The sequence below is a fragment of the Amblyraja radiata genome, chromosome 13 (genome assembly GCF_010909765.2).
Source record: "Amblyraja radiata isolate CabotCenter1 chromosome 13, sAmbRad1.1.pri, whole genome shotgun sequence".
NCBI lineage: Eukaryota > Metazoa > Chordata > Chondrichthyes > Rajiformes > Rajidae > Amblyraja > Amblyraja radiata.
Window position 1 is genome coordinate 2,491,298 of NC_045968.1, and position 26,010 is coordinate 2,517,307.

General features: G+C 45.7%; 1 protein-coding gene across 1 annotated transcript in view; it reads right to left on the bottom strand.

Moving 5' to 3' along the window:
* clstn2 (calsyntenin 2) overlaps positions 1–20,867 on the bottom strand; it is a 530,962-nt gene extending 510,095 nt beyond the window's left edge. Inside the window, exon 1 of the mRNA XM_033031091.1 lies at positions 20,531–20,867. Within this exon, the coding sequence (XP_032886982.1) occupies positions 20,531–20,612 (82 nt within the window). The 5' untranslated portion in view covers positions 20,613–20,867. The remainder of the gene's footprint in view (positions 1–20,530) is intronic.
* Between the last annotated feature and the right edge of the window lie 5,143 nt (positions 20,868–26,010).

The window sequence follows — 26,010 nt, forward strand, 5'->3', positions numbered from 1 at the left end:
TTGGGTGTGGGGAGGGGGGGGGAGCTAGAAGAGAGGAGGGGCAATGCAGGACAGGGTTTAGTTTTTGATAGGCAGCCGGATGGATAAAGGCCAGAGATGAAAAGACAGAAGGTGTGAGAATAGGATTGAAGAGATGTGGAATGTGAAGATGGAGGAAGGAATGTACATGGAAGAGGAGGGGAGGAATAAGTGTGGGTCCAGGTGAGGCATACAGGAAGGGGGGAGGGAGGAGAGAAAAACAAGGGGAAAGGATGGTAGTTATCCAAAATTGGAGGATTCAATGTTCATACTGTTGGGTTGTAACCTACCCAACTTGCCTGTCTGCTGTTCTGGTCTCTAAAGATCATTACCATAGTCAATGGCCTTCAAGGGATTTTCTCATGTCCGAGGTCAAATTTATCTTTCAGATAGAGCAAGAACAGATCATGTGATTTTCCCGTTGCTACTTGTGAGGTAAAGTTTACTAAGATGTCCTCTGTGGTTCTCTCCATTAAACTTCAATGTCTGTGGCATGCTTAGAGGTAGAAACATAGACAAATGGCCCAAGGATGTGAAGAATAACAAATTCTGCCTTAAATTATTACTCTACCGCCCATTAAAGAAAGAGCTTGTAATCTGAGCTGTTTAAAATTAAGGAAAGCATATTCAGATATCTAGGTGATGTTCAAGTCATTTTTTGTTACGTAACTATTTCCTGGTAATTATTTAAGCTGTCAAAGAGAAATTATACAATGTGAAAATATTTTTTTTTAGGCAGTAGGATGCCACAACGATAGGAACACAAACATCTCCAAACTATAACATTTTTTGTTTAGTTTTTAAGTTTGAAAATACAGTGCTGAAACAGGCCCTTCAGCCCACCATGTCCGTACTGACCAGCCATCCCCACACACTAACACTATCCTACACACATTAAGGACAATTTACACTTATACCAAGCCAATTCACCTCTATAACGACTTTGGAGTGTTAGAGGAGACTAATGCCCCTGTCCCACTAAGGAAACCTGAACGGAAACCTCTGGAGACTGTGCCCCACCCAAGGTTTCCGTGCGGTTCCCAGAGGTTCCCGGAGGTTTTTGTCAGTCTCCCTACCTCCTTCCACTACCTGCAACCTCCGGCAACCACCTGCAACCTCCGGGAACCGCACGGAAATCTTGGGTGGGGCACAAATTCTCCAGAGGTTTCCGTTCAAGTTTCCTAAGTGGGACAGGGGCATAAAGATCTCAGAGAAAACCCACGCGGTCCCAGGGAGAACGTACAAACTCCATACAGACAGCACCCATAGTCAGTATCGAACCTGTAGTCTGGGTCTCTGTCGCTGTGAGGCAGCAATTCTAGTGCTGCGCCATTATATTCACCAAAAACACCAATGGACTCTGAAAACCACTTACTTAAAATACTTTCACAAATAAATATAACTGCCCTGTTGTCACTGGAAAATGCCATGTCCTTCATGTGTGGTGACCTTGAGCTTCACAGATACTTAATTTGCCATTACAATGGACCTGTTTTTATGATGAAATAAACTCCATTAAATAATAATCAGAGAAGCATCTCAAATATGATTTTGGTGATTATTATTCAAGGATATTTAATTACGAGCAAAACAACACAGCATGCTTCAGCGACTGTGCAGCCAACTTATTATGATGTATCGCAATTGGCTACTCATTTGCAAATACGGCTTCAGGTATGAAGAGTAATTCTAGTTCACACAGTTTTCATTGACACAGTGGGGGGACTTTATGTCGAGTGCCAGCAAAGAGATTCTGATATTCCGGCCTATGTTTTAGGGCCATCATGCATTCATTTACACCCTTTTATTCTCCCCATAGCCCCATCAACTTCTGTTAGATTCTCCCACTCATCCACAGTTTAGACTTTAGAGATATAGCATGGAAACAGGCCCTTCGGCCCGAGTCCACGTCGAACCGGTGATCACCTAACACTATCCTACTACTAGGAAAAATTTACAATTTTACCAAAGACAATTAACCTACAAACCAGTACGTCTTTGGAGTGTGGGAAGAAACTGAAGCACCCGGAGAAAACCCATGCAGTCACAGGGAGAATGTAGAACCTCCACACAGACAGCACCCGTAGTCAGGATTGAACCTGGGTCTCTGGCGCTGTCAGGCAGCAACTCTACCGCAGTCCAACTATGCTGCCCAACATTGGGATTGGTTTACAGAGATCAAATAGTCTACCAACCCGCACATCTTTGGGATGTGGGTGGACACCAAAACACCTCCAGCTCTTCACCTCACCCATCCCCCACTCTCAGTCTGAAGAAGGGTCTTGACCCGAAACATGACCCACCCTTTTTCTCCAGAATTACTCCAGCACCGTGTGTCTATCTTTGTTATAAACCAGCATCTGTAGTTCCGACTTTGTTGTTTTGACCTTCAAAGGTATGCAGATTCCAATTTGTTTCTTTTCAGTGATCATTTTACTGCAACTTTGGGCAATCCCTCTGTACATTTACACCTCCGATTTACATATCTTCTCCCATTGATAGAGCTTGCACATAACCTGCAGTTTGATCCAGTATGCAGAAGAATGTTCTCTGAATTTGTGATTGCCAGCAGATGCAGTATCAATTAATTTCAGTCTTCTTCAACTTGGATTTCACCTACCCTGGAGGTTGGTGAGAGTAGTCAGTGGCTTCATCAGTGTATCTGTGGATACCTGTGTGCAGGCTGTATCTTTCCCAAACAAATCTTCTTTTCCTGACCGAGCCCCCTCAAAAGTGGTTGATGTTCAAACTTAAAATCTTTGGATTCGGATTTGGGACTAGATAGATGGGACTAGGTGAGGGTAAGTGTTCGGCACGGACTAGAAGGGCCGAGATGGCCTGTTTCCGTGCTGTAATTGTTATATGGTTATATGGTTATTTTACGGGCTGTGTTTCTAAGCCTTTGCAAGGAAATTTTCAACAGGCTTGTCTGGTTCCTGCCTTTGGCTTTGTGCCCCTTATCCATGGAGACAGAGAAGTGAATTTTTCAAAGTCTATTCAGGACTTTAATTCTCTTACTCTTATTTTGCAGCTGTTGAAAGCATCCCATTTTTTCCTCCCTTCCACATAACTATGGAGCTGCCCTCTTCTTCATCACTGTGGCCATCCGGAAATGTTAGACTTGAAACTTTGGAGATTCGGCGCAGAAACAGGCCCTTCGGCCCATTGAGCCCGTGCCGACCAGCAATCACCCCCTTCACTAACCTGCACACACTAGGGACAATTTACCAAATTGGGAGGAAACAGAAGCACCAGAAGGAAACCCAGGCGGTCACAGGGAGAACGTCTCCGGCGCTGTAAGGCAGCAGCTCTACCGTTACACCATTGTGCCGCTCGAACAGTTGAAAGGCCTTGTGATCAACACAGCATCATTGCTCATGACATCGCCATGCTTTAGTGTTACTTTCATTTGAAGAGCCAAATTCCACACACCATGAGATAGAGAATTTCACTCAATGGATGGAGTGCCTCATCTAGCCTCCTCTACTGCATTCAGTGATCCCCATGTGGCCTGTTTTACATTGGCGAGACCAAGCGTAGACTAGGCGACTGTTTCACTGAACACTTGCATCCAAAGTAAGCATGCAGGTACAGCAGGCAGTGAAAAAAGCGAATGGCATGTTGGCCTTTATAACAAGAGGAATCGAATATAGGAGCAAAGAGGTCCTTCTGCAGTTGTAGAGAGCCCTAGTGAGACCACACCTGGAGTATTGTGTGCAGTTTTGGTCCCTTGATTTGAGGAAGGACATTCTTGCTATTGAGGGAGTGCAGCATAGGTTTACAAGGTTAATTCCCGGGATGGCGGGACTGTCATGTGCTGAGAGAATGGAGCAGCTGGGCTTGTACGCTCTGGAATTTAGAAGGATGAGAGGGCATTTCATTGAAACATATAAGATTGTTAAGGGCTTGGACGCGCTAGAGGCAGGAAACATGTTCCCGATGTTGGGGGAGTCCAGAACCAGGGGCCATAGTTTAAGAATAAGGAGCAAGCCATTTAGAACGGAGACGAGGAAACACTTTTTCTCACAGAGAGTTGTGAGTCTGTGGAATTCTCTGCCTCAGAGGGCGGTGGAGGCAGGTTCTCTGGATGCTTTCAAGAGAGAGCTAGATAGGGCTCTTGAAAATAGCAGAGTCGGGGGATATGGGGAGAAGGCAGGAACGGGGTACTGATTGGGGATGATCAGCCATGATCACATTGAATGGTGGTGCTGGCTCGAAGCAATGAATATGTGACCTGCAGTTGTTGGAAAGAAGTGTAGGGTTACTTAAAAAATAATCAACTATGGCGCACAGTGTACACGACACGCCTGGCCGTTAACAATCACTAGTTCAATTATGAAACTAGTTCACGTTTGGTATCCTTTAATTGACTGCCAGAGGCAAACAGAGGAAGGGACAGCAAATTGCATGGGACATTTGCACAAGGTGAAAACACAGCGTTGGTGCTGACATCTATACCATATCTGCATGGGTAGCACCAGATGACAGCAATCTGGGCGAGTTTGAGTAATATGAGTTTAGTTTATTGTCACGTGTACCGAGGAACAGTGCACAGCTTTTGTTGCGTGCTAACCGGTCAGCGGAAAGGCAACACATGATTACAACGAGCCGCCCTGTGCATGGATACACGATAAAGAGAATAATGTGAATAACGTTTAGTGCAAGGTAAAGCCAGTACAGTCTGATCACAAATAGTCTGAGGGTCTCCAATGAGGTAGATAGTAGTTCAGGACCACTCTCTAGTTGTTGGGAGGATGGTTCCGTTGGCTGATAACAGCTGGAAAGAAACTGACTCTGAATCTGGAGGTGTGCGTTTTCACACTTCTACACATCTTGCCCGATGGGTGAAGAAGAAATGATAATGAGTTTTACCATTCTGTCTGCAAAGAGACACAAGGCTTTCTGTTATCACTTGAATACACCAAGCTGAATGTGGTGGCACAGGGGTAGAGTTGCTGCCTTACAGCGCTAGACACCCGGTTTCCATCCCGACTACGGTGCTGTCTGTATGGAGTTTGCACGTTCTCCCCGTGACCACGCGAGTTTTCTCCGAGATCTTCGCTTTCCTCCCACACTCCAAAGACTTACAGTTTTGTAGGTTAATTGGCTTGGTATAAATGAAAATTGTCCCTCGTGTGTGCGTGGGATAGTGTTAATGTGCGGGGATCGCTGGTCGATGCGGACTCAGTGGGCCGACGAGCCCGTTTCCGCGCTGTATCTCAAAACTAAACGAAACACAGAGGTTCACCTGGAGCCCAGTCATTCAACTTGAAGGTCTTGCTGCTTTTGTTGCCTGTATAAAGGATCAACTGGACATGACACTTCCGTGACCTCCACAGGGAAGCTTTATAGTTCGTCAGAGTACTTACAGAACAGATGGTTCTTGCTCCGCTTAATAGCCTCTATAATTTGTTCTCATAATTAAAACTATTTTATGATGTAATCATTGTAATTGAATAGTAAATATTTAATATAAAATTACACTGCAGCAGAAAAACATCAGAGGGTCAGATAGATGGAAGCACCAAAAGCAGTTTGACATTCTTGCGCTCTAAGCTTTGACATTTCTGCTCAGATGTAACCGAGCAAACGGATATTTTGTAGATGACGCACCCTGTGATAAGATGATGAAGATCCAGTTTTCCGATCTGATTAACAGGGGAATTACCGTCTCTTCACAGCTCATGCTGTCACGGAAATGCAAACACGCTCGCAAAATGCCTGCCTCCCATCTGCTTCCATCTGCCATCAAAACAGCAGGAGAAGGAAGATTGAGGGACCAATATACACTTTAAACACTCGGGATCACATTCCATTAAAGATGCCCAGCATCGATACTATCAACAGGCAATGCTCAACTTAGCTTTTGGATATGCTGGTCAACCCTCAGAAGCAAATATTGAATCGCCTTATTTACTTCAAACCTTGTATTTTTGCCTTAGATCATAAAATTTAGAACTTTCTGGCCAATAAACATTGCCCAAGCTCGTATGCATCTCCATAAATTGGAAGGTCTATTGATTCTTTTAAAATAAGTGTATTGATAATTCCAAAACAAAAGTCATGAATATCAGTGTGTCATGAATTATAACAAAAAATCCTAATTGTTGGGTGAGGGACTGAGAACAGCTAGCCCACGGGCATTCATATTTCAAATGTTTAAACCAATTCCTATCCACCACAGTATATATACACACACCTTCATACAATCATATCCACTTTAACCCTGTATCACCTTGAGACAACATTCTATGAAGCAAATATCTTATTATCTAACATGTACCTAACGTGTTATTATATCTTTTTATCTAACACGTTCACCAGACTGATTCATGGGATGTCAGGACTTTCATATGAAGAAAGACTGGATAGACTTGACTTGTACTCGATAGAAAATAGAAGATTGAGGGGGGATCTTATAGAAACTTACAAAATTCTTAAGGGGTTGAACAGGCTAGATGCAGGAAGATTGTTCCCGATGTTGGGGAAGTCCAGAACAAGGGGTCACAGTTTGAGGATAAGGGGGAAGTCTTTTAGGACCAATATGAGAAAAAAAAAATTCACACAGAGAGTGGTGAATCTGTGGAATTCTCTGCCACAGAGGGTGGTTGAGGCCAGTTCATTGGCTATATTTAAGAGGGAGTTAGATGTGGCCCTTGTGGCTGAAGGGATCAGGGGTTATGGAGAGAAGGCAGGTACAGGATACTGAGTTGGATGATCAGCCATGATCGTATTGAATGGCGGTGCAGGCTCGAAGGGCCGAATGGCCTACTCCTGCACCTGTTTTCTATGTTTCTATGTACATCTATGTGAGTACAAATTTACAAAATGAGCCAAGTTTATTTTCACGTGTACCGAGGTACAGTGAAAAGCTTTTGTTGCGCGCTAACCGGTCAACGGAAAGACAATCCATTACTACAATCAAACCATCCAGTGTACAGATCCATAATAAAGGGAATAATGTGTATAATGTTTAGTGCAAGATAAAGTCCAGTAAAGTCCGATCAAATATACTGTAGTCCATGGGTAACTTTAATAATAACTTTCTCAATGTTTAAGAACTGATTTACAATATCTTACAGTGGCTTTTATATACCGAAACAAGAGGTGTTTTGTAGGGGCATTATCAAAGAAAAGTTGAAGTACACGGGCAAATGGAGATGTAAAGGCAGAGTGGATCAAGCTTAAAATATAGAAAATAGGTGCAGGAGGAGGCCATTTGGCCCTTCGAGCCAGCACCGCCAGTCATTGCGATCATGGCTGATCGTCCCCCAATCAATAACCCCTGTCTGCCTTCTCCCCATATTCCTTGATTCTACTAGCCCCTAGAGTTCTATCTAACTCTCTCTTAAATCCATCCAGTGATTTAGCCTCCACTGCCCTATGTGGCAGGGAATTCCACAAATTCGCAACTCTCTGGGTGAAAACGTTTTTTCCTCACCTCAGTCTTAAATGGCTTCCCCTTTATTCTAAGACTGTGACCCCTGGTTCTGGACTGGCCCAACATTGGGAACATTTTTCCTGCATCTAGCTTGTCCGGTCCTTTTATATGTTTCTATACGATACCCCCTCATCCTTCTAAACTCCAGTGAATACAAGCCTAATCTTTTCAATCTTTCCTCATATGACAGTCCCGCCATCCCAGGGATCAATCTCGTGAAACATAGAAAATAGGTGGAGGAGTAGGCCATTCGGCCCTTCGAGCCTGCACCGCCATTCAAAATGATCATGGCTGATCATCCAACTCAGTATCCCGTACCTGCCTTCTCTCCATACCCCCTGATCCCTTTAGCCACAAGGGCCACATCTAACTCCCTCTTAAATATAGCCAAAGAACTGGCCTCAACTATCTTCTGTGGCAGAGAGTTCCTGAGATTTACCACCCTCTGTGTGAAAAATGTTTTACTCATCTCGGTCCTAAAGGATTTCCCCCTTATCCTTAAGCTGTGACCCCTTGTCCTGGACTTCCCCAACATCGGGAACAATCTTCCTGCATCTGGCCTGTCCAACCCCTTAAGAATTTTGTAGGTTTCTATAAGATCCCCCTCAATCTCCTAAATTCTAGCGAGTACAAGCCGAGTCTATCCAGTCTTTCTTCATATGAAAGTCCTGACATCCCAGGAATCAGTCTGGTGAACCTTCTTTGCACTCCCTCTATGGCAAGAATGTATTTCCTCAGATTTGGAGACCAAAACTGTACACAATACTCCAGGTGTGGTCTCACCAAGACCTTGTACAACTGTAGTAGAACCTCCCTGCTCCTATACTCAAATCCTTTTGCTATAAATGCTAACATACCATTCGCTTTCTTCACTGCCTGCTGCACCTGCATGCCTACTTTCAATGACTGGTGTACCATGACACCCAGGTCTCGTTGCATCTCCCCTTTTCCTAATCGGTCACCATTTAGATAACAGTCTGCTTTCCTGTTTTTGCCACCAAAGTGGATAACCTCAGATTTATCCACATTACACTGCATCTGCCATGCATTTGCCCACTCACCCACCCTATCCAAGTCACCTTGCAGCCTCCTAGCATCCTCCTCACGGCTAACACTGCCCCCCAGCTTAGTGTCATCCGCAAACTTGGAGATGTTGCATTCAATTCCCTTGTCCAAATCATTAATATATATTGTAAATAGCTGGGGTCCCAGCACTGAGCCTTGCGGTACCCCACTAGTCACTGCCTGCCATTCTGAAAATGACCCGTTTACTCCTACTAGAGATTCACACAGAGAGTGGTGAATCTCTGGAATTCTCTGCCGCAGAAGGTAGTTGAGGCCAGTTCATTGGCTATATTTAAGAGGGAGTTAGATGTGGCCCTTGTGGCTAAAGGGATCAGGGGGTATGGAGAGAAGGCAGGTACAGGATACCGAGTTGGATGATCAGCCATGATCATATTGAATGGCGGTGCAGGCTCGAAGGACCGAATGGCCTACTCCTGCACCTATTTTCTATGTTTCTATGTTACACTTTGCTTCCTGTCTACCAGCCAGTTCTCTATCCACATCAATACTGAACCCCCAATACCATGTGCTTTAAGTTTGTATACTAATCTCTTATGTGGGACCTACGCTGCACTGCCTCAATCACAAGGATGTCCTTCCTCAAATTAGGCGACCAAAACTGTACACAATACTCCAGATGTGGTCTTACCAGAGTCCTATACAACTGCAGAAGAACCTTTCTACTCCTATACTGAAATCCTCTTGTTATGAAGGCCAACATTCCATTAGCTTTCTTCACTGCCTGCTGTACCTGCACGCCAACTTTCAGTGACTGGTGTACAAGGACACCCAGGTCTCGCTACACCTCCCCCTTACCTAACCTAACCCCATCTTTAGAAATACATTTTTCGGTTTTGTTGTTATAAGTGCATCCTTAATGAATATTATCACATTATTTCACAGCTGAATAATTATGAAACAATGAGCATAGGATTTTATGACTAAGACTTAAAATTATCAATATGCAATTAAACTATGCCTCAAGTAGCACCTCTGGACTCGCTACGTTTGTCATTACGTGTGTGAAATTCACACTTCTTTCATGAGGTCAAATCTTTAAAAAAAATGTAAAAGCTCAGAGTGTATTGTGGAGGGAAATTGCATTAGATATGCTTAATGAGTTTTTCTAATGCAATAATTGTACTGTACAGTCAGAACCATTGCACAAAGAACAAAGTTAATTTGTATCTTGTCTCAGCATGTATGTAATTATAAAATGTATAATACCCAGCATTTCTGAACAAAATTGTGAAGGGAAACAAACCTAATAAAAACTGAAGAGATTATTACAGCAGATTAAATAAACAAAAATAATAATATTAGGTAAATAGCTCCTTCAAGAGGCGTTTGATTATCATAGTTATTCTGCATGTCTCCAATTACTCTTACAAACTTCTCCAGATGCACTATAGAAACACACTGTCGGTTTGCACCACATTTTGGTTTGGGAAGAACTATGCACAAGACTTCAAGAAAGAGTCACAGTCATATAGGGTGAAAATAGCCCTTTTGGCCCAACTTGACCACGCCGACCAACATCTACACTAGTCCCACCTGTCCTCTTTCAGCCCATATCCCTCCAAACCTATCCTATCCATGTACCTGTCTAAATATTTCTTAAACATTGCTTCTTAAAAGTTGTAGATATAGTCCAGTCCATCACACAGACCAGACTTCTCACCATTAACTCTATTTACACATTGCACTGTCATGGAAAAGCAGCCAACAGAAGCAAAGACTTGTGTAGGAAGGAACTACAGATGCTGGTTTAAACCGAAGATAGACACAAAATGCTGGAGTAACTCAGTGGGTCAGGCAGCATCTCTGGAGAGAACGAATGGGTGACGTTTCGGGTGCAGACCCTTCAAGGGACAATAATAAAACTGAACCAAATGCAGAACAGCCCTGATTACATACAAACATAGAACATAGAAAACAGGTGCAGGAGGAGGCCATTCGGCCCTTCGAGCCAGCTCCACCATTCATTGTGATCATGGCTCATTGTCCCCTATCAATAATCCGTGCCTGCCTTCTCCCCATATCCCTTGACTCCACTCGCCCCTAGAGCTCTATCTAACTCTCTCTTAAATCCATCCAGTGACTTGGCCTCCACTGCTCTCTGTGGCAGGGAATTCCACAAATTCACAACTCTCTGGGTGAAAAAGCTTTTTCCCACCTCAGTCTTAAATGGCCTCTTAAATTACCTGACCCTTGGAAGTAATTCAGAGCAATCGCAGGTGTATATTGTTGTGTCTTGGAGGTTCAGAAATGACGGTTCTTAAGTTGTTGTCACAGACGGTTTGTGCTGCTTGATTTACAATCTGCAGCACAGACAATAAAGGAAATGCCCATTTAAGATCTGGGTGGTTTACGGTGATCTTTAGTGGTTACGTAACAGGTGCTATTGAATCAATCACCCCTGCCTTACAGGAACTGGCTGAGGTTCTACATTACAAAGCTAGACAGCCAAGGAACAATAGTTGGGCATGCCCGATTTATGGCATTCTGCACACACACTGCCTGAAATCACATCTAGTTTGCCTGCAGGGTCAATTCAGGAATTTATGTTTGACCACTTTGGGATGGCATGCCAAAGTTCAAAGTGCACTCACTCGCGTGTTCTTACTGATTTATGGGAGAAGTGTGTCCCTCGACAGTCCTACCCCAAATAAAAAACCCTCCCACCCACCCCATCTCTGAACAGGCCTGTCCTCGATCATTTACTCAACACCACCTTCATTGACCAGCTGGAAGTGTACAATAATTCGGTTGCAGGTCGAGATGCACATTTTATTTAGTTTAGTTAAGTTCAGAGATACAGCGTGTAAACCTGCCCTTCGGCCCACCGAGTCCGTACTGACCAGCGGTCCCCACATACGAGACACACTAGGGACAGAGTGGAAAGAGAAATAGTTAATGTTTCAGGTTGATTGTAGTTGTAGTTCAGCAGAAAGGTATCAAGGGAAGTGAGTTGAATGACTTTGGTTTACTGAAAGGCTGAGGCCGGGTCTGGCCTCAGGTTCACCAGCAAAGCAATTTACACAACTCCTGATGAAATATACGTTTACCTACTACTATTATTACTGGATTCTGATAAGAGTCTTTGATCTGAATTTTTACTAGTTACTTGGGGTGGGAGATTGCAACCTTCATGTGGTCCGCCCTGTTTCGACAAATGCAATCAACCTGGCGTGCACAATCAAATAAGATCAAATAGAACAAGTTGTCCTACAACTTTAGGCTGTGCACGCCATACGCAAGAAGAAGAAGACTAGTTACTTTTTCCACAGATGATGTCTGACCGATAATATCTTCCAGCTTTTTCTGTTTTATTTCAGTTGTCCAACATCTGCAGTAGTTTAGTTTCAATATCAAGCTGTTATTCAGCAAGTTACTGTAGGTGCTACAAAGCTCCGAGGGCTACCAGAAGCACAAAAAGGACTTTCAAAATCAACCTAACTGGCATATCACAGATTAGAGAAACATAGAAACATAGAAAATAGGTGCAGGAGTAGGCCATTCGGCCCTGCACCGCCATTCGATATGATCATGGCTGATCATCCAACTCAGTATCCCATCCCTGCCTTCTCTCCATACCCCCTGATCCCTTTAGCCACAAGGGCCACATCTAACTCCCTCTTAAATATAGCCAATGAACTGGCCTCAACTACCTTCTGTGGCAGTGAATATCAGAGATTCGCCACTCTCTGTGTAAAAAATGATTTTCTCATCTCGGTCCTAAAAGACTTCCCTCTTATCCTTAAACAGTGACCCCTAGTTCTGGACTTCCCCAACATCGGGAATAATCTTCCTGCATCTAGCCTGTCTAACCCCTTAAGAATTTTGTAGGTTTCTATAAGATCCCCCCCTCAATCTTCTGAATTCCAGCGAGTACAAGCCGAGTCTATCCAGTCTTTCTTCATATGAAAGTCCTGCCATCCCAGTAATCAGTCGGGTGAACCTTCTCTGTACTCCCTCTATGGCAAGAATGTCTTTCCTAACAACCCAGATGTAACTAAAACAACCCAGATGTAATAACAACCCAGATGTAACTAAAAATGAGCGAAACATTCCCCAATAAGACTTGGAAATCCAAAGATGCTGTTAAAAGTTAGACTGAAATATTTATTGGGTGGGTTCCACTGAGGCAGTGAGTGCTCTGGTGCTGGGAATGACTAGCCTCCACTCCAGTTTTGGGCCGTCTCATACAGCTGATGAGGCCAATGTGAGACATATAGATCCAGCCGCAGTTGTAGCAAAGATGCATGAACGGACAGGCGTACGCGAACTTAGAACTCCTTCCATTATTTACGTTCAGCTAAATTGACTCGATGTTCTCAATGCCAGCCTGAATACTCATTCTCTATTTCAAGGGGTCAGAGCTGGCGGAATGTCCGACCTTTTCAAAGCACTTCAAGAATGTCCTCGACTCCTCTCCTCCACCGACTGATAGTCTCTTACTGTGACAGAACTTGGAATAGTGTCTGTTGTCAGGAGTCTAATGAGGGGAAGGCAAATGACACAGCCCAACCCATCAAAGCTGATCAAGTGTAATTAGGGTTCCTATACTGACCCCAGTATTTTTGCAGAGTTTTGCAGAGCTGGCATTGTGAATACCTCACAGTTCTTTTGAAGATGCTTGCAATAGGTCATCCAAGTCTCAGAACATAGAAGACGGTGGAGATAACTGCTGACCCGTTAGACCACGAGTTTTGTGCCTGATCAGATGTCTTTATCTCAAATATCCCTTTCCTCAGACTGCCAAAAGCTTTTTTGGAGCCAATGCAGATTCCATCATTGACGCCTGCATTAGTGGAAAGGTAGCCCCTGAGATATGGGCCCAATTTCCCAGTGACCTTTATTGTCTTAGAGAGTTCGGGGATGGGAGAAGAGGAATTGGTGTTTACAGGGTGAAAGTTGGTGGAAGGCTTGAATATGAGGTCCATTTCCTTTTGTGCTTCAGAGAATGAGTGGACGATGACTTGGAGCTCAGCCTCTGAACATGCGCATAGTCAAACCTCACCTACGTACTGCAGCTTAATAACAAGGCAGACACGTGGGTAATGTAGGTTTCTGAATGTTTAAGAAGGAACTGCAGATGCTGGAAAATCAAAGGTAGACAAAAATGCTGGAGAAACTCAGCAGGTGAGGCAGGAACTATGGAGCAAAGGAAATAGGCAACGTTTCGGGTCGAGACCCTTCTTCAGACTGTCTCGACCTGAAACGTTGCCTATTTCCTTCGCACCATAGATGCTGCCTCACCCGCTGAGTTTCTCTAGGTTTCTGAATGGCCCTTCCATATGCCAGAATACTGTCCAACACACCTCTACTCTATTGAGGAAATGTCCCCGGAACTGGTGCACTACAACTGTTGCAGCCAAGTCCTTCTGATCGAGGCCTTGCCTGTGGACGGTGTGAGGCCAGGAGCGGCCCTTGGCTTGTTGGGATGGAGTCTTCATGCAGTCGAGTTGCGTGTGAAATGCAGCCCAAAGAAGAGTCAAGCGGGTTTGACTGTCATATGTCCCAGATAGAACAGTGAACTCCATCTAAGGCTGGAGTGGCACAGTAACACAGCAGCAGTGGTTTCCGTTCAGGTTTCCCAAGTGGGACAGGGGCATTACAGCACCAGAGACTGGGTTCAATCCTGACTATGGTTGCTGCCTGTACATTCTCCCTGTGACCACGTGGGTTTTATTCAGGTGCTCCGGTTTCCTCCCACATTCCATACACGTGCAACTCTATAGGTTGATTGGATAAAACCCACGTGGTCACAGGGAGAATGTACAGGCAGCAACCATAGTCAGGATTGAACCCGGGTCTCTGGTGCTGATGCGAGACTGGGATAATGTATGACTGGTGTGAATGGGTGATCACTGGTCGACACAGACTTGGTGGGCCAGAGGGCATGTTTCCGCACTGTATCTTTAAACTACAATGCTGCAAACTAGATTCTGCACTCTGTATCTTCCCCTCTGCTCTACTTATTGTACTCTAGTTTGACTTGATTGTATGTATTTATTGCATGATCTGATCGGGTTGGACAGCATGCAACGGAAAACTTTTCACTGCACATCTCGACCCAAAACGTCACCTATTCCTTTTCTCCAGAGATGTCGCCGGACCTGCTGAGTTGCTCCAGATTTTTGTGTCTATCTTCTGTTTAACTTCCTTCCTACACCTCTCAGTCTCCAGTTGGATAGAAGGCACACTCTGATCTGATGACTGGCCACTTAGAAACATAGAATATAGGTGCAGGGGGAGGCCATTCGGCCCTTCGAGCCAGCACCACCATTCATTGTGATCATGGCTGATCGTCCCCTATCAATAACCCGTGCCTGCCTTCTCCCCATATCCCTTGACTCCACTAGCCCCTAGAGCTCTATCTAACTATCTCTTAAATCCATCCAGTGACTTGGCCTCCACTGCCCTCTGTGGCAGGGAATTCCACAAATTCACAACTCTCTGGGTGAAAAAGTTTTTTCTCACCTCAGTCTTAAATGACCTCCCCTTTATTCTAAGACTGTGGCCCCTGGTTCTGGACTCGCCCAACATCGGGAACATTTTTCATGCATCTAGCTTGTCCAGTCCTTTGATAATTTTATATGTTTCTATGTATTCCCCCTCATCCTTCTAAACTCCAGTGAATACAAGCCTAGTCTTTGCAATCTTTCCTCATATGACAGTCCCGCCATCCCAGGGATCAATCTCGTGAACCTACACTGCACTGCCTCAATCGCAAGGATGTCCTTCCGCAAATTAGGAGACCAAAACTGTACACAATACTCCAGATGTGGTCTCACCAGAGCCCTATACAACTGCAGGAGAAACGAGAAGGATTCTATAATGATGGCTGTCACCATGGTAGACAGCAGGGAGACCTGTCTGTACTTATGACAATCGAGAGCATCTTTACAGAAAATCACAGTGACAGTTCCCTTTAACCTTAAGGGGTAAGCCACGTGGGACCACTTGGCCTCCGATACAGAAGAACACTTAAGCCCGAGGCTGTTATTCACAAGGCAGCTGGCGGCAACATTCACCGCGGGTGACAGGAGACGTAGGGTAGGGGGTGGAATTAGAGAGGGGGAAAAAAATAAAATCACAGCATCTTTAATAATCCACGTGCATTCAACACAAAACAAACCATTTCCCAGGCCGCCAGTCACGTCCATTGCCCCGTAGAGTTGGGGCCACAAAGCTGCTAGATATTTCATCAATCTGTTAGTGTGGCCCAGGCTATTCGGTTTGTCGCAGAGTTTCAGGTTGGCTTTTTTTGCTTCACTTTTCATTATTTAAAAAAAAAAAAAAATTAAATAAAAAAAATAGTTATCCCCAGGAGGATCGTGCGCCATCTATCTCGGGGGGGCTAAGGCGAATTTTAACCGGAATTAAAACAAAATACGAATCTTCGCTGAAATAACCCTGCCCACCGTGGAAACTTGTCCTGAACCATCAACATGGTTAAATCCAACACAATGGCAGCCGAGACCAGCATGTGATCAACTCTTCGCCTCCGTCACAATCTCCAACAGCGATTGTGCACAGATTCTCTCTTTCATACCACCCGAGTTAATAGCCCGTGCGATGAATTCTGCCTCGTTTCTGATTTACAGCCACCCAAAACTCTTCAGCTGAAGAAAAGGGCAACTTATAAAACAGGAAAAGAAAATTTCACTCCAGCTGCAGATTTTTTTAAATATAACGCCCCCAATCTGCCCGTTTAGTGAAAGTGATATAAAAAACAAACTTAAAACGCGTAAAACCAAATGACCCGTTGTATTTCCACCATTAAACCCGCATAGTGTGACTGCGCTCTCTTAGGTAGGATTTATTCACCTATTTTTCGGCTGTGCAGCACTTTTACAAAAGGCTGTAGATAAATCATGCCCCATTAAATTGACTGAAGCAGCATGGTACATTACAGCTGTTATCCCAACCGTGAGACCTGGTTCTGTGGTTATCTTGACATAGCCCATTGTAAACCTAACCTTGTGCGAGTTCAACTTATGCTCTCGCCGGAGTGGGTCTGTTAAACTTCACATCTGTCACCTCGCTGCGTCCATCAGATGTTTATGCAAATCGGAGTCATACAGATTTGCAGTTAATGGGTATAATTGTTTATAGGCTCAGCTGCAATCCTTGAAGTACGGAAGACCATCTTAAACACATTGTGAGTGGATTGTAGCACGACAGTTATCCGTTCACTGTAGATAGACACAACATGCTGGAGTAACTCAGCGGGACGGGCAGCATCTCTGGAGAGAAGGAATGGGTGATGTTTCGGGTCGAGACTCGAGAAAAATGGAAACATAGAAAATGGGTGCAGGAGGAGGCCATTCGGCCCTTCGAGCCAGCACCGCCATTCATTGTGATCATGGCTGATCGTCCCCTATCAATAACCCGTGCCTGCCTTCTCCCCATATCCCTTGACTCCACTAGCCCCTAGAGCTCTATCTAACTCTCTCTTAAATCCATCCAGTGACTTGGCCTCCACTGCCCTCTGTGGCAGGGAATTCCATAAATTCACAACTCTCTGGGTGAAAAAGTTTTTTCTCACCTCAGTCTTAAATGACCTCCCCTTTATTATAAGACTGTGGCCCCTGGTTCTGGACTCGCCCAACATTGAGACCCTTCTTCAGACTGAGGAGAGGGAGAGAGGTCCACAGAGATAAGGACGGATAGGGTGTGAGAACGAGACAAAGGGGGTGCGGTTCAAGGAAAATGTGGAATAGATCATTACAGACAATAGACAATAGGTGCAGGATTAGGCCATTCGGCCCTTCGAGCCAGCGCCGCCATTCAATGTGATCGTGGCTGATATCCCATATCCCCTGACTCCGCTATCTTTAAGAGCTCTATCTAGCCCTCTCTTGAAAGTATCAAGTATTATTAGCTAGAAGCATACAGAGATAAAGTGTGATCAAGGGGACAGTCAAACTGGCCGGAGAACTAGGAAGGAGGAGGGGAGGGAGGGGAGGGGGGAAAGCAAGGGTTACTTGAAGTTAGAGAAGTTGATATTCTTACCTCTGGGGTCTAAGCTGCCCTAGCGAAATATGAGATGCTGTTCCTCCAATTTGCACTGAGTTACTCCAGCATTTTGTATCTATCTTCGATGTAAATCAGCTTCTGAGGTTCCTTCCTCCACGTTACACATTCACTCAGATGCAGGCGCGCACACACACAAATAAACAAAGTCTCGGGGAGGTTAGTGTAGGAAGGAACTGCAGATCCCGATTTACACCGAAGATAGACACAACATGTTGGAGCAACTCAGCTGGACAGGCAGGATCTTCGGAGGGTGACGTTTCGGGTCGAGACCCTTCTTCAGACCGAGTAGGGTAGACTGAGACGGGTCTGGACCCGAAACGTCGCCCCTTCCGTCTCTCTAGAGATGCTGCCTGACCCGCTGAGCCTACTCCAACATTGGGTCTATCGGAGGGGTGATTATCTTTAGAAAACACCGCCAGATTTGTGGTTCTTCAACACACACACACACGCACAACCCGGTAGAGCGAGCTGAGTGCAAATATCACATCAATTTCAAAAGCCAAGGTACACAAAAATGCTGGAGAAACTCAGCGGGTGCAGCAGCATCTATGGAGCGAAGGAAATAGGCAACGTTTCGGGACGAAACGTTGCCTATTTCCTTCGCTCCATAGATGCTGCTGCACCCGTTGAGTTTCTCCAGCATTTTTGTCTACCTTCGATTTTCCAGCATCTGCAGTTCCTTCTTAAACAATTTCAAAAGCCAGCCTGACTTCCCAATGTATTCCTAAACACGACATCTATAGTATGGGCGTGTTTAAGAAGGAACTGCAGATGCTATAAATCGAAGGTATGCATGGATGGATGGTATGGATAAGGGTCTCGACCCTAAACGTCACCCATTCCTTCTCTCCAGAGATGCTGCCTGTCCCGCTGAGTTACTCCAGCTTTGTGTCTATCTGTAATATTGATGTGGTTTTACCGCTGGAGTGCCTTTAGCTCCCCCGTAAAGACGCTGATACCAGTTCTGGACACCCAGTATCATTTATACATTTACACCAAATCTATCCGTCCTAATGCCCATTACAATATATATATATATGAAGACACGCCATCGGGTCTCTTCATTAACTTGCCTCTCTTTTCAGCAAGTGACTGAAGATTAATGCAGCGCGAAGCCCATTAGCAGAGCTGGCTTATTACAGTCGTTTTATGCAAGGTGCGACCGAAAGTCGCCGAGTCTACAGCAATTTAAGGCAACCTAACAGCCTGTAGATAGACACAGAATGCTGGAGTAACACAGCGGGACAGGCAGCATCTCCTAGAGGGAACATGTGCCGGGCGGATCTAGCGCTGCCACGACCTGCCTGTTATCGAACTGTACGTTTTCACGTGGAGAATGTCTGACAGAGGGAATGGGTGACGTTTCGTGTCGAGACCCTTCTTCAGACTGAATTGACCCGAAACGTCACCCATTCATTCCTTCTCTCCGGAGATGCTTCCTGTCCCGCTGAGTTACTCCGGCATCTTGTGTCTATCTTCGGTGTAAACCAGCATCTCTACAGTACCCTCCTTACAGCCCGAAACCACGTGAAAATGTACAATTCAATACTGGCAGATCCGCCCGCCGCCCCATGTTGCTAATTTCCCCCAACATGTCCCGTTTACGCCCGATATTGGCCACTCAACCGGTTGTTAACTAACGTGTTGCATGTGCCATTCATTGTCGGTTCAGACGTACAGCCCGCATCAAACATTGGCACCTGCCTGCCTACCTGTAGCACGCCAAGGGCCAAAGTTAGAGATGAACAGCGGAGTGGATTCGCCAATTAACGCACCAATTTCTCATTTCCACATGCACGCTACCCTTAATATTTAGGTGCATATCATATCCCCACCGGCCAAGTATCTACTGCACAATGTCCAAACACCCACAGCTCCAAACTCTAGGAACATTTGACAAGGAATTTTACATTGTTGATAGACAAAACAAGCTGGAACAACTCAGCGGGTCAGGCAGCATCTCTGGTATTCCTTCTCTCTCGAAATTCTGGCTTGTCCCGCTGAGTTACTCCAGCATGTCTGTGTCTATCTTCAATCAACATCTACCGGTCCTTCCTACACAATGTTACGTTGCTCGCAGTTTTCATTGCCTTTATTGGGTCCCCAGTAATGGCGGTGCGGGATAATGGAACAAAAAAAAACTATACACCTCGTTAAGAAACCACCTCACAGGCAGCTCGCCAGCCTGAGAAAATAATTAAGGTTCAAGAACGAGAATCAGGTAGTCAAGAGCCAGTCGCCACCTGTTTGTTCCCAATCCACTGATAATCTCATAAATAGCAGCGGTTCCATATTCGCCTGGCACAGGTTTGTAATCGCGATTATGTTCTCGATTATCTACCCTCCAAATGACACACTGTTCTACTTATTGGGGGGGGGGGCACACACAGAAGGGGTCTCTTTAAGTTGTTAGGGTAGGAAGCTGCTCATGTCGTCCCGGGAAACAGGCAATCAGCCTGCCACCATATACAGCGCTCTGAAACGAGTTTATGCCCATTATCACCAGCAGTAAGAGTTCAAGGCAAAGGGACCCACTAATCTATTATGTCACAATGTCATATACAATAACATGCATCACGGAAATATGAACGTTTACGGGGAGGGATAGATTTGGGGGGGGGGGGGGGGGAGAATAAAATAATAATAATAAATACTTTATTAATCCCCTTCTTCAGGGGAAATTCAGATGTCCTTGCAGCACACTAATAAATAATGCAACATAATCACCCATAGAGTTTCACAGCGGCGACTTGCAAAGCCTATAGTAATCGCATGAAGGTACATCCACCAACTGTCCCGCTATCTATCGCCGCTATAACCAACACATCACAAATACACATTCAATCTGTGCAAAGCAATCTTTGCCAATGTAACCGTGCATGCATCGTGTCGCTCCGGGCCGGGTGGGCTGGGCTGGGCTGGACTACACCGGTCGGACCGAGGGTGCTGGTCACCCACCTTTAGTTGCAAGGACGTTGAAGATCCAGACGGTCACCAAAATAAAGCAGCTTTCCTGGGCGCTCCGTATCCTCGGCTGCATGACGGCCAACGGTTGATACTTCTTGATTTTATCTTTGGTTCCACCCTCCTCCTCTTTGCTCCGAGATCCTTATCTGACGTTGAATAGATAATGAGAAGCGGGCGTCTCTTTTTCTTAATTAAAAAAATAAAACCGAACTCGGCACAACGTTGACGTTGAAACAAGCGGCCAGCACCCGCTGCACTAGACAGAGAGCAGAGCAGTGCTGAGTGCAGCCCGGGACCACAGTCACGTCACGGAGAGGAGAGCTGAAGATTCATACATATTCATGTCTAATATCAACTTGCTAACTCCCGTCACTCGCAGTCAACAGGGCGGGCGGGCGGGCGGTGTGTCTTTATTTACTGCAACCCCCATCGCCTCGTTCCTCCTCCATTCAAACGTGTGTTCTGCTCGTCCATTCGCATTCAACTCCCTAATAATTTAATAAACAAACCTGCCCCCTCTCTCTTTCGTGCTGTGTGCTCCCTGTGTTTTGTGCAGAGATTTGCCCAAGTTTGAAGTTGGGCAGCGCCGGGACCAAGATTCCCCCAACATGTTATAATGCTCTAGGGAACGGCTTATTCATTTTTAATAACGCGAAGAAATCAACACCGAGGGAATGTTAAAGAAGGAACTGCAGGTGCCGGAAAATCGAAGGTAGACAAAAGTGCTGGAGAAACTCAGCGGGTGCAGCAGCATCTATGGAGCGAAGGAAATAGGCAACGTTTCGGGCCGAAACCCTTCTTCAGACTGATCTAGATCAGACTCATCAGTCTGAAGAAGGGTTTCGATCTGAAAAAAGGTTTCGGCCCGAAACGTTGCCTATTTCCTTCGCTCCATAGATGCTGCTGCACCCGCTGAGTTTCTCCAGCATTTTTGTCTACCAACACCGGGGAAAGTTGCCGCTTTTATAGACCCGTCTACAACAATTCACATATTACTTGCAATGAAAGAGCTGCATATTGCCATTAGCAATCAACAGACGCACAACCCCGAGGCAGCCTTCATTGTTGCGGGTGACTTCAATCACTCTAACCTGAAGACTGTACTCCCCAAATTCCACCAACATGTCTCCTTCCCCACTAGAGTAGACAAGACACTGGACAAAGTCTACACCAACATGGCTGAAGCTTACAAAGCCATCCCCCTCCCCCACCTTGGTCAGTCTGATCACGTCTCATTGTTCCTGCTCCCTAAGTACTCCCCACTCATCAGACGGGTTAAACCAACTGTGAGGACAGTTAAAGTCTGGTCAGAGGAAGCGAACTTCACACTTCAGCAGTGTTTTGGAAACACTGACTGGAAGGCGTTTGCAGCCCAGGCCACCCTTGACTCCCACACGGACATTGATTCCTACACATCCTCTGTTCTGGACTTTATAAACTCCACCATCAATAGTGTCACCTCCCTCAAACAGGTGACCATATTCCCGAATCAGAAGCCATGGATGAACAGCGAGGTCAGGCTACTGCTGAAAGCACGGGACACCGCTTTCAGGTCAGGCGATGCTCGAGCCTACAGTTCAGCCAGGGCTAACCTGAAGAGGGGCATCAAGAAGGCCAAGCACTGCCATAAGCTCAGGATTGAGGAGCACTTCAACAACAACTCCGACCCCCGACGCATGTGGCAAGGCATCCAGGCCATCACGGACTACAGACCCTCCAACACCACCCCCACATCCAGCGACGCCTCCTTCCTTGAGGAGCTTAACCACTTCTATGGCCGCTTCGACAGGGACAATCTAGAGACAGCCATCAAGGCTGTGCTACCTGCCGATCACCAACCCCTCACACTCACCCCCTACGACGTATTCGTGGCACTGAGTAGGACTAATGCACGTAAAGCTGCTGGCCCTGACGGCATCCCCGGGCGCGTGCTCAGGGCCTGTGCTGCGCAGCTGACAGACGTCTGGACTGACATCTTCAACCTGTCACTTGCCCAAGCAGTTGTCCCCACGTGCCTTAAATCCACCTCCATCGTGCCAGTGCCAAAACACTCCACTGCGGCAAGCCTCAACGACTTCCGCCCAGTTGCACTTACCCCCATCATCACCAAGTGCTTCGAGAGGCTGGTCCTGGCACACCTCAAAAGCTGCCTACCCCCCACACTGGATCCCTATCAGTTTGCCTATCGCAAGAACAGGAGTACGGAGGATGCCATCTCAACGGCACTTCACTCCGCCCTCTCCCACCTCGACAACAGAGACACTTACGTAAGAATGCTGTTCATCGATTACAGCTCAGCATTCAACACCATTATACCATCAAAACTGATCACCAAACTCGGTAACCTGGGCATCGACCCCTCCCTCTGCAACTGGATACTGGACTTTCTAACCAACAGACCCCAGTCTGTTAGGTTAGACAAGCACACCTCTTCAACCCTCACCCTGAACACCGGCGTTCCACAGGGCTGTGTGCTGAGCCCCCTCCTCTACTCCCTCTTCACCTATGACTGCACACCTGTACATGGTACTAACACCATCATCAAGTATGCAGATGATACAACGGTGATTGGCCTCATCAGCAACAACGATGAGTCGGCCTACAGGGAGGAGGTCCAGCACTTAGCAGCATGGTGCGCTGACAACAACCTGGCCCTTAACTCCAAGAAGACCAAGGAGCTCATTGTAGACTTCAGGAAGTCCAGGGGCGGCACGCACACCCCCATCCACATTAACGGGACGGAGGTGGAACGTGTTTCTAGCTTCAGGTTCCTGGGAGTCAACATCTCCGATGACCTCTCTTGGACCCACAATACCTCAACTCTGATCAAGAAGGCTCACCAGCGTCTCTTCTTCCTGAGGAGACTGAAGAAGGTCCATCTGTCTCCTCAGATCCTGGTGAACTTCTACCGCTGCACCATCGAGAGCATCCTTACCAACTGCATCACAGTATGGTATGGCAACTGCTCTGTCTCCGACCGGAAGGCATTGCAGAGGGTGGTGAAAATTGCCCAACGCATCACCGGTTCCTCGCTCCCCTCCATTGAGTCTGTCCAAAGCAAGCGTTATCTGCGGAGGGCGCTCAGCATCGCCAAGGACTGCTCTCACCCCAACCATGGACTGTTTACCCTCCTACCATCCGGGAGGCGCTACAGGTCTCTCCGTTGCCGAACCAGCAGGTCCAGGAACAGCTTCTTCCCGGCGGCTGTCACTCTACTCAACAACGTACCTCGGTGACTGCCAATCACCCCCCCACCCCCCGGACACTTATTATCACTTATTATTATTTATTTAAATCATTTGCTATGTCGCTCTTCCAGGGAGATGCTAAATGCATTTCGTTGTCTCTGTACTGTACACTGACAATGACAATTAAAATTGAATCTGAATCTGAATCTGAATCGGATATTACATTGCTGAGTAGACCATTACAGAAAGCTTCAGATCAGTGGGGAAGTTTGAAGAAGGGTCCCGACCTAAAACGAGATTCACCAGGGATGCTGCCTGACCCGCTGAGTTACTCCAGCACGCTGTGTCTTTTTTGTTGTAGTAAACCAGCATCTGCAATTCCTTCTTCCTATATTACACAGGCTATCTGACAATATAATACCCGCCGACCAAAGAAGGCTAGGATTGACAAGAAATCCCTATTGCCAATGCCCAATTACCCCCGGGAAGAAAGCGAGCCACTATCTAGCAACGTTGCAACCAAGGTGTTGAAGGTACACAGTGTTGTCCACTGCGTTTGTGTAGTTCGCATCAACGGTGGCCAACACATTTGTACATTAATTAGAAGGGGAAGATATGGGTGGTGGTATTTCCCAAATGCACGCTTCCATTGTCTGTCCCAGTACAGAAGCCCCCGATTAGCTGCTGCTGCTGCTGCAGGTCATCATGTTATGGGCTGTCGGCAGCTGTGTTGATCCACAGCTGAAACAAATTAATTGATAAAGAGGTGGATGATTGAACAAATTATTTCCCCCCTCCCCCTAACGGGCTGCTTATTTATGGAGCTGCACGCATGCAAACAAACAGAGTAGCATTTCACACACTCCTGACTGGTCCCTGGGCTTTGAGAAGTTAAGTGATGTGTCATTTGCTGTGGAATAACAAGTGCCTGCTTTGATCTTGTAGCTAAAATATTTATGTCCGAGTAAACTAAACTTCTGGCCAATAACAACACCAGCCTCACCATCTAAACGTATTTTACCAGGATGTTAGTACTGGGAATAAAGACAATGGGAATGATGATGGCAATGCTGGTAGCTGGTTGGACTCCTGTGGATAATGGTGGTCCCACTTGTGTGATGCAAATGTTACCTGTCACTGTCCAAGTCTGAGTTGTTCAGGTAATTGTGCACATTGGCAGGGCAAGTTTAATATTTCTTGTTCTAGAAGCGAAATGGTGTTTAACAACCTGCTGGAGTTCTTTTTGAGGATAGTAGAACTATCAGATGTAATGCGTAGGAAGGAGCTGCAGATGCTGGTTTACACTGCAGACAGACACAAAATGTTGGAGTAACATCAGCTGGACAGGCAGCATCTCTGGAGAGAAGGAGGGGAAGGGTTTCGGGTCGAGACCCTTCTCCAGACTGAAAAAATTGTCATTGTCTTATCTGGGACACATGACAATAAACTATGTTGAATCTTGACCCAAAACGTCACCCATTCCTTCGATCCAGCGATGCTGCCCGTCCCGCTGAGTTGCTCCAACATTTTGTGTCCATCTTTGAACTAGCAGATGTATTTAGCATTGATTATCACAAAGCTTCAAGTAAAAGGTTAATATGCAACGTTAAAGCACATAGTAATCAGATTAATATATGACATGAATTGACAATCGGTTGATGGTTAAAAATCAGCGGATGAGCATAAATGTGTCTTTGTTAGGATGGGAGGCAGTACTTAATGGGTGTCAGTGCTTTGGCCACAGCCATCCAGAACCTAAATCAATGATTTGGCTGGAGGAACCAAATGCAATATTTCAATGGTAGATGAAGTATTATGTGGATGAATTTTAAAAAAAAGTAAGAAACACAAGGAGTTATTTTAATGGTTGCACACACGTTGCTGGAAACAGTTAAAAAGACTAAAGGTGTGTTGACTATCATAACAAGAGGATTTGAGTAGGAATCAAGCATGGCTCGCTACAATTACTCAGGGTGTTGGTGACATCACATTTGGAGTAATTCTGCACAGGTTTAGTCTCCTTGCCTAAAATATACCTGTCATTGATGGAGCACAGCAAACATCACAGGAGTGATCCCTGGACTGGTAGTTTGATATGTTGAGAGATTAACTTCATGTTCATTAGTCACAGAAGACTTGGGCCATACAGCCCAATGAGTTTACTCCGCCATTCGGTCATGGCTGATCTCTTAACCCCATTCTCATGCATTCTCCCTGTAGCCTTTGACATACTTACTAATCAAGAATCTTTGCCTTAAGAATACCCAATGACTTGACCTCACC